Genomic DNA, 9,975 nt, shown 5'->3' with positions numbered 1-9,975 from the left:
AGCAAAAGAATGTCCACATTCCTCTCCACTCCTTTCCCTTCTCTCTCGATTGATGTGGATTTAACTTAGGATTTTCTCTCAGCTTCATTTGCATGATCTGATGATGGCAGGCAGACCCCCCTCCTTCCTCAGGAGAGAGTCCTAGAATTCACCTGCACCCGTACACAGGTTTGTTTCCCACCCCCTCCTATTGCGCTCATTAGGCATCTTTTGTTGCCAGTGAAGAAAAACAGGTTGGATCTGGTTTAAGCAGAGACCAGTTTGTTATCTCCTGTAGCTGAACAGTTTAAGGGTGTTCAAGGCAGCCCAGATTTGAAAATTTCTTGACTTTGTCTATGATGGTGTCCCTGTGTGGTAGCTCCCAGAAGTCTTAGGAGAGTTTTATTTTTTGTTTTGTAGGGGACAGGGTCTTGTTCTGTAGTCCAGGCCCATCTTGAATGAGAGATTCTCCTGTCTCTGCCTCCTGGGAGTGAGGACACCATCCCTGGCTTGCTCTGTCTGTGGTCAGAAGTTCCAGAAGACAGCAAACAGTCTTCGGGATTCTGGAAGTCCAGGCAGTGGCTAGCACTGGTCCTTTGAGTGATCATCCCAGATGCACCCACTATGAGCAAAGAACTGTAATGCCTGGACTGACCAGGTCTGGGTCACATGACCACACCAAACCTGGGTTGGAAACACTTTCTGATTCACAGTGAAGGAGAGTCCAGAGATGGGAGGTCCGATACCTGTGATGGCTAATCTTGGTTGTTAATTTGACTTAATTAACCATCTGGAATTAGCCAAACAAAACAAACAAAAAAACAAAAACAAAAACAAAAAAGATGCTGGACACTTCTTTGCGGGGTTTTCTTGATCAGTTTATCTGAAGTGGGAAGGCCTACCCTAAATATGGGTGAAACCTTCCACTGACAACCCAGGCAACAGGGAGACCAGAGAAGAAAGCCTTGCTTTTTGCCTGCTTGCCTTTACTCTTGTTGACAAGTTTATCTATCCTGTTTGTGTGGCTGCCACGTTCCTATACTGATATTAGATGCTTCTCCAGGCTTCTAACCAAAGACCAGTGGCTTTCCAAGAATCCTCCAGACCGTTGATGTCATACTGGCACTGACACATCCAGTCCTGTGGACCTAACAGTGGATTCTCAACCTCCCCATTGTGAGTCAGCCATTGCTGGACTACCTAGGCTGTATTGTGTAAGCCAGATTAATAAATCCCCATTAATACATTGACATGTTTTAGTTCTGTTTCAGCTAAAGAAGACATGCTAATGCTAGGTGGGGGTAAACTGTACTCTTTTCTTTGGCTTACTTTTCTTGCCAGAGGCTCACCTGCAGAGTTGGAAGGGCATGAGCCTTTGAATGATAACTTTCTCCTGCCATCCACCTGTGTTGCTAAGTACCCAGAGGTAGGTTGTGTGTCACTGGCTTGGCCTCGAAATCCAAGCTACAGCTTCAGGCATCCTTAAGCTACATACACTTTTGTCCAACTTTGGGGATTCCCACTAGTCACCCTCAGGCCTAAAAACATTTATTAGAACAACTCGGAACACTCAGCGAAGCATGGCAGCTATGTTGGTGGTTTATTGTTATTACAGTAATTACCATTATTATCATCATCATTATCATCATCATCATCATCGTCGTCGTCGTTGTTACCACCACCACCATTGTCATCGTCATGGGCGTGAAGGGTTCTCTCCCTGAATGGACACGATTGACTGGACCGTTGATTCTGTGACTGAACTTGGTCTTACATGACTATTTGATGGCTAGAAGTTTCAACCTTCTAACACATAGCTGATCTTTCTTGAGTGACTAGCCCTCAATATAAAAGTAGGAGCCCGGTGTGGGTCGCCAATCTGTAGGAACTTAAGGGTGATTTCTGCATCCTGTGAGGAACTAAGAAACATTTATCACTCGAGGAGACTGAAAGTTTGGGTGTTCCTCTCAGGGACTGGGAACGAGGATGAGATAAAGAGGTTATTCCTTACTCTCTTCTGTGCTGTATGCCAACTTCTCTCCAGGCCTGGAGGTCAACTCCTGGTCTCTGTTCGCTTTCCCTGCTGACGCCTCTGGGTGTAGACCCAACTCCGGCGTAGGCTTTCAGCCTCTTCACACACCATCAGGGCCTCCTCTGGGGTGCTTTCCTGAACACTGCCCTCATTCTCGCCGTGGTTCTTCCCATGTCTGTGACCTTGGAAATGTTAGCTTTGCATGCCTCAGTTTCTTCATCAGTGAAATATGGGTGCTTTCCGCTCACCTAAGATGGTTCTTTGTCCAGGACGCCTTCTCTGGAGGGTGCTTTTGGGTATTTGTAACTGGGATTCCCATCCCTTCTTTTCCTTGGAAATATTTTACTCTGTGGGCTTAATTTTGTTCCCATCATAAAAGTGGTGCATATGAAATCTCAACATGTGGTTGCCTAAATAACACCAGCATAACCAGTATGCTAACATGGATGGGGGACATTTCACAAGGCCCCGTCCCTAGGTGAAGAGCTATAGGCGATTGGTGGTTGCTGAGAGAGGAGAATCAGTCTTCTCCAGGGATGACAAACCCCTGCTGGGTTATCCAGTCCAGCCAGTGGTCAGTCTTAAACACTCTATAAGCAACACCTGCTGGACTTGACAGATTGTCTGTCTGTCTATCTATCTGTCTATCTATCTATCATCTATCTATCTATCTATCTATCTATCTATCATCTATCTATCTATCTATCTATCTATCTATCTATCTATCTATTATCTATCTATCTATNTATCTATCTATCTATCATCTATCTATCTATCTATCTATCTATCTATCTATCTATCTATTATCTATCTATCTATCTATCTATCTATCTATCTATCTATCTATCATCATCATCATCATCATCTATCTATCCTCTATTTATCATCTATCTATCTATCTATCTATCTATCTATCTATCTATCTATCTATCTTTCTATCTATTGGAGGTCATGGATTTGAGAGGGAGTGGGTGCCGCAGAAGGTATTGGAGGGAGCAGAGGGATGGGTGGAAATAATGTAAATGCAGTACTGATGTGTGAAACTCTCAAAAAAAATTTTAAGTTACAAAGGCCAGATAGATGTCTTTTTGGTCTCTGGGTTGGGATCACGTGACTTGAGCTTTATAATCAGTCCTTATGTTCTCAGAGGTAGTGATGGAGGATTCAGAATCAGACACGAGTGCAGGCATGTGAGGACAGCGACCAATGAATTGTCCTTGACATGCGAGACTGGGGATGTGGGACTGTGTGCTCTACCCACACCCCATTCCCTGTCTCCACTGCCACTGTTGCCATCTCTAGTGTGCACTGAGTTCTTACTATGAGCTGGATGCTGCACACAGGCATCCTCGTGGGCTCTGGAGTGTTCTCTGCACTTGTCAGATGCGATGCCCTTCAAGGCCATACAAGGAGTGGGAGCTGGAAGTTTAAGTAGTAATGAAAACAGTTTTCTGGTTGGGGTCACCACAACGTGAGGAACTGTATAAAAGGGCCGCAGTGTTACGGGGTTGAGAACCGCTGGCTTAGGGCCATGCCTGGCATGCGGCACATAGAGACATCCTGCTCACTCCTTTGATCATCACCGTCTCTTGCTGGTGCTCACACAGAATATCTCCGGGTTGACCCGAAGCTACTGGGTACAGTGTGGCTGCTACTGTCATTGAGGGTGGCCCACAATGTGGAGGGGATGGTTACTACCTGGTTGGCACTGTGAGGTTTTACCCTGTGCACATGTTCTTTTCCCATGAAAAGACAGTCAATGCCATCTAAACATCTAAGCAGATACTGAAATCATTCCAGTTTGCCAGTCCTCCCAGTGTGTTCTTTTGGAAACAATAGAAAGCGTGTCTTCTTTAAACTCACCCTGAAGCAGGAGTCCACAGACTATGACTTCTTGACCTACATCTGGTTTGTGGTTTGCTTTGATGTGATTTTGTTTTAATGTCTTTTAAAGACATATATAGAACTGGGCATACTGGTACACACTTGGGATCCCAATGCTTGGGGTGCAGAGGCAGGAGGGTCAGGAGTTCAAGGTCAGCTTCAGATATGCAAGCAAACTCAAGATCCCCGTGGGCTTCATGAGACCCCGTCTCACAACCAAATGAAGAACTGTGTGTATAAACAGAAAATCCAGACAAAAGAGGCAGTTTTAGAAGCTGTAATAGCAGAAACACAGATGGCTTGGGCAATCGAGGGGGACAGTGACTTTGGGGACCAGACTGTCACTGCTCTCTCAGATTCTGTTAAAGCTTTTCACTCCAAAATTATTTCTCCCTTGGGCTCTTTGAGCCCGAGAGCTGGGGATATGAAGCATTGTCTGCTGTCCCTTGTTCCTGGCTATGTTTTAGTACCCCCCCCCCCATTCCTCTATGTGAGCGTGTTACTCCTCGTCTGAGCTTGTAGGTCTCGTAATTGCAAACAGTGGCTGCCTTCCTTTTTGGCAAGACAGTTAAACTTTGCTCGAGGGCATAGTGAAAGCAATCCCAACGGGCTGAGCAGCTGCCACTAGATGGCGCTATAGCTCTGAGAACTAAGCTGAGAAGGCACCTAGCGTGGAGGAAGTTGGAAGTCCTGTGGTTTTAGGCTATTTCCTGTCACAGACAGACCTCATTCTGGACTAGACTCTGGCACAAACTTGCTATATGTCTGTCTTCATGTGCTTAATTATAAAAATGGGTATTTTAGTGACTCCCTCGTTACCGCTGCAGAGTTGCCGTGAACGCCTGGGAGACGAGACTTTGAGTACTGCACGAGACAGTGCACCCGTGTGCTCGCTAAAGCCATTCCTTGGGCACACTTCTTCAGACACAGCAACCTTTGTGACCTCCTTGTATGACAACAATGAGAACCTGGGACGGGGCGGCAGTGGGGAAACTGGGAGAATTAGCCAAGGACCAGCTTGACCAAAGGGGTTCGGAGGCACAGCTACGTAGAGGCAAAAAATTCTAGGGTGCCATAGTGCACTCAGGACAGCTGCAGCTGCAAATGCTGCACTTTTATTTCAAAAGACCACGGGGAAGGATTTGATTTTTTTATTATTATAAATGATAATCATTTGAGGAGCAAGCTGATTGAACATGATACGATGTATGCAAGTTATAAGAAAATCTCCTGGTATAATATGTACAGTTCTAATGGTTTTTATGGAATTACGTGTCAGCTGCATACAAGTTCAGAGGCTAGGGAGATGCTCCGTCAGTGAGGCGCTTGCTGTGTGAGCCTGAGGCCTCACTCCAGAGCCACAGTGCCCATATCCAGAAGCCAGGCAGGGAAGCAGGTGCTTAGAATCCCTGTGTTGGGAGCAGCTTGCCAGCCAGTCAGCCTAGGTGACTCAGCAAACCCCAGCTTCAGTGAGAGACCCTGCCTCAAAAATATAAACCTGAAGGATGTCAGTGTTTGTCAATCTGACACAAATCTGGGCATAGCTGGGAAGAGAGACCGAGCTGAGGAACTGCCCTCACCACTCTAACCGGTGGGCGGTGGCGAGTCTGCGGGGGATTTTCTCGATTGCTACTTGATGCGGGAGGCTGGATCCACTGTGAGTGGAGCCACTCCAGGCAGCCGCAAGCAGTTCTCTTTGTGGCCTTTGCTTCAGTTCCTGCCTTGAGTCAATGTCTTGGATTTTCTTAATGATGGACGGTTCCTTGTAAACCAAATAAATCCTTTCCTTCCCAAGTGGCTTTTGGTCAGTGCTTTATTTATTATTAGTTTCTAATCTCTTCTGGACGGCCTGGAACTAAAGGTGTGTGCTGCCTGGACTGACAGAGTATTTTATCTTAGCAATACAAAACAAACGAAGACAGAGAGTGCTGGAAAAACACGCTCGGCATTGGCTTCTGGCCTATGTGTATGCACATACATGCGTGAATATATGCACACACACACACACAAACCTATACAAGCAAAAATAAATTTAAATAAAAAAGAGTGCAAGAATTCTTGCGAGCCTCTGCCTCACTGTCTGCAGAACAGGAAGGACGAAAGAGCCAGTCTGGAGTGGCTGTGCAGACTCCCATGGTCCACGTCAGGTGTTTGCACGCCGTGCAGAAGGAAGCAGCCCATTGGTAAATGGCTCACTGTGAGCAGTGGCTCTGTGCTTTTGTGATTCTGTCCTCAGGCTCCCCTCTCCCCCTCATCTCATCTCTCCTCTCACACCTTACTTATCTGTCTCTACCCATGGGACAGGACGACATCCTGACATCAAGCTCTGACTTCTACATGTGTCATGCACAGTTGCATATGCATGGGCATGCATACATGCCACTTCTTTATGGATATTGCAGTTATCCATCCATCCTTCCATCTGTCTACCCGTCCATCTATCGGTCTGTCCGTCCATCCATCCATCCATCCATCCATCCATCCATCCTTCCTTCCATCCATCCACCCATCCATTCATCCAGCCAGCCACTCATTCATTTATTCATCCATTTTCCATGCATTTATTCATCTCTTTACCTATCCATTTATTTATTCATCTACCTATATTTATATTTATTTGTCCATCCACCAATACATCTACCTATGTATCCAGCTGTCTACCCATTCATTTATTCATCCGTTTGTCCATCTATCCAAAACAATACAGGCGACTGAAATACTGAAAACAACATTCCAGCTCCAGTGGCATGGAATGGGTACATCATTTGTGTCTACTCAGGAAAGCTGTCTTATATGCTAGTATACATAATTATAAGATACAGCACTGGGCTGCCAATACAAAACCTCAGCAAGTGATAACTTGTTCTCCTAAGATCTGACTGCCATAGTCTGAACTCTTCCATAGGCAGATATGAAATAGCCAACTCGATTTTATTAAATAAGATTTTCAGGTGTGGTGAGGGAGTCTGAAAGAGTAGGCAGAGTCAGAGTGGGACAGTGAGCAGAAGCAGGGAAGCTGGTCGGGGAGGGTCCAGTTGGGTCACGTGGGGCCATCATCTCTTTTCAGACGAGTCTTCCGCGCATCTCACTGCTCCGTGGTGGCCCAGGCTGGACTCAGGAACAAGGCGCTGGCTTGCCCTCCTCCACGGGGCCCGGCCCCGGCTATGTGGGGAGAGTGTAATGCCGGAGAGGCGTGTTAACCCGGGTCTGGAGCCAGCTGATGTAGTCCTCTAGCGGCATATGGATGATGTGTTCGCGCACAAACTGCGGAGTAAACAGAGAGGTACTCAGGGTCTGGTTTGAAAGCTAGACTAGACTGCCCCTCTGCCAGTCTCTGTTTGACATTCCAGATGACCCCAATGATTCAGACATTCATATTTAGGTTGCTGCAAAAGTAGTTGAGACTTCTGTGCTGTTGAAATTTATCATTTGACATGAATACATTCTTAAATAAATGTGGTTATGTTATATACCATTTGCTACCTAGTTCTTCATTTAATTGACGATGGTTTATTGTCTATTTTATACTACAGAAATGATGTTAGTCAGGAGACAAACTTGAGCTATTTTCTTTCCTGAAAAACATTATTATTTTATATGTATGCGTTGCATGTATGTGCCCATGAAGGCCAGAAGAGGGCATCAGATTCCTATGAACTGGAGTTACATGTGGATGGCCATGTGGGGGCTGGCAATTGAATCCAGGCCCTTGGAGAGAGCAGCCAGGGATCTTAACTGCTGAGCCATCTCTGCAATCGTTTGAGTGATGTTCTGATTTGAATTTAAAATAGGTCTTGAAGCAGCAGAGAGGAGGCATTTGGCCCAGGACCTTCTAATGAATGTCCAACGTGGGGGTGGTTCAAGGAGACAAGGCAATGGCTGGTTGAGGGCATTCATTGCAGCTGACTCTCTGCAAACAAATTGAGAAAGTTCTTGTTTGACCTGTTGATTTCTCTTATTATGCCCAGCAACAACACCCATTTCTCAGTTGGATTGCGATAAGAGCCAAAAACAGGACAGGATAGGACAACTATGACCTCTAGGAAATGATGACCATTTCCATGAAGTGACTAGAAAGATAGTCTGAAGAACGTCCCAAAGCCAGACTTGTCATGGCCACTGTTTGTTGGGCTGCTGCCAGTCTGGCCCACAACAGAGTTCTGAACCCATTACACTTGAGAACCTTCCAGGGGATCTGGTGCCTTCTTCTGACTCTCGCAGGATGGAACATTCTCGTGGCGCTCATAGATACACATACACAAAACACACATGCACATACGTAAACACACATCTTGAACAAAGAGAACCACTGAACTTTGCTGTGATGCCTGTTCTTGGCTGTCAGCTTAACCACACCTGGAATTAACTAAAAGCCGAGCAGCTGGGTATACATGTGAGGGCTTTTTCTTAATTAAAGCAGTTAAAGAGAGAAGACCCCCTTTTAATCTGGATCTTTTGAGGTGGTAAAATATACTTTAATCCGGACCACACCTTCTGCTGGCCGCCTGTGTAAAGGACATGGAGGAAGGAAGTACTCTGCCCACTTGCTCTTGCTCTCACCGGCATTAGAGTCTACTTCTTGGGGATTTGTGCATATACTGAAAACCAGCCAAAACACCCAGCCTCATGGACTGAGCAATGACTGGAATGTTTTGCCTTCCATGGTAGACAGTTCCTGTTGCATTGGCTGAACTACAGCATGTAAATCATCCTAATCTCTCTCTCTCTCTCTCTCTCTCTCTCTCTCTCTCACACACACACACACACACACACACACACACACACACACACACTCCATAAATTCGGTTGTTCTGGAGAACACTGGCTAATGCATTTGCTTTTTGCCAAAAGTTGTACGAGGCTGGGTGGTGGTGGCACACGCCTTTAATCCCAGCACTCAGGAGGCAGAGGCAGGTGGATCTTTGTGAGTTCAAGGCCAGCCTGGTCTACAAGAGCTAGTTCCAGGACAGGTTCCAAAGCTACAGAGAAACCCTGTCTCAAAAAAAAAAAAAAAAAAAAACAAAAAAAAACAAGAAAAAAAAAAAAAAAAAAAAAAAAAAAAAAAAGTCGAATGAAGCTGGCTATGGAGTTTGGGGCTCTGGAGTTTGGGGCTATCGAGTTTGGGGGGAATTGGAGTTTGGGTCTATGGGGTTTGGGGTTATGGAGTTTGGGGCTTGGGGTTTGGGCTATGGAGTTTGGGGCTATGGAGTTTGGGGCTTGGGGTTTGGGCTATGGAGTTTGGGGCTCTGGAGTTTGGGCTATGGAGTTTGGGACTATGGAGTTTGGGCTATGGAGTTTGGGACTATGGAGTTTGGGCTATGGAGTTTGGGACTATGGAGTTTGGGCTATGGAGTTTGGGACTATGGCACTATGGGGCATGTTCCCCCACCACATTTCCCTAACCTGCCAACTGATGACTGCTTCTTCAGTTGTCTGGAGAATCTTAGAATGAGACTGAGACTGAGAGCTGCCTCCTCCTGTTTTATAATCCTCTCTAGTTCTGGGATTAAGGCACCACTACTGCCTGGTTTCTATGGCAAGCTAGCATGGTTACTGAAGTTAAAGGTGTGTGTCATTGCTGCTTGGTCTGCAAGGCTGGCCAGTGTAGCTGTTTACTTTTCTGATCTTCAGACAAGCTTTATTTATTAAAGTACAAATGAAATGGCACTACAGATATGGCTAAGCTGTCAGGGATGACCTTGGGCTCACCTGTAGCCCAGCAGGCACTGGACTTGTCATCCTTCTGCCAGCCTCCAGAGCAGCTGGGATTATGGACCTGGACCACCTCTGGCTCCATAAGCATCTTTAACTTTTTTTTTTGGCATCCTACTGCTGTTATCTTAGACGTCCTGTGCCTTCAGGGATGGCGGTGATGGGAAAGCTTCTCAGCGCCCTTGAAAAGAGCCCTGAAGCTCTCCCTTGACCTGCACAGGTCTTCTCGGGCTGACAGTCACCTCCTTGATCACTTTCTGCCACACCCAATGGCTTGCAATGCATTTCTCCAACAAGTCAGGCTGTGTCTTGCTGGTGTGTGTGTGTGTGTGTGTGTGTGTGTGTGTGTGTTACATGTGCCGTCTTCT

General features: G+C 46.1%; 1 protein-coding gene across 2 annotated transcripts in view; it reads right to left on the bottom strand.

The window, feature by feature from the left end:
• Nucleotides 1-7,057: 7,057 nt before the first annotated feature.
• Nucleotides 7,058-9,975, bottom strand: part of Ccdc60 (coiled-coil domain containing 60) — a 160,321-nt gene continuing 157,403 nt past the window's right edge. For both annotated transcript variants that reach the window (XM_050159029.1, XM_050159028.1), the window contains exon 14: nt 7,058-7,159. In XM_050159029.1, the coding sequence (XP_050014986.1) occupies nt 7,058-7,159 (102 nt within the window). The remainder of the gene's footprint in view (nt 7,160-9,975) is intronic.

Source organism: Alexandromys fortis, unplaced genomic scaffold (assembly GCF_014885135.2).
Source record: "Alexandromys fortis isolate MF-2015 unplaced genomic scaffold, M_Fortis_MF-2015_v1.1 scaffold_90, whole genome shotgun sequence".
Taxonomy (NCBI): Eukaryota; Metazoa; Chordata; class Mammalia; order Rodentia; family Cricetidae; genus Alexandromys; species Alexandromys fortis.
Note: the sequence above shows the minus strand (reverse complement) of the source record. Positions and strands in the feature narration are given on the sequence as shown.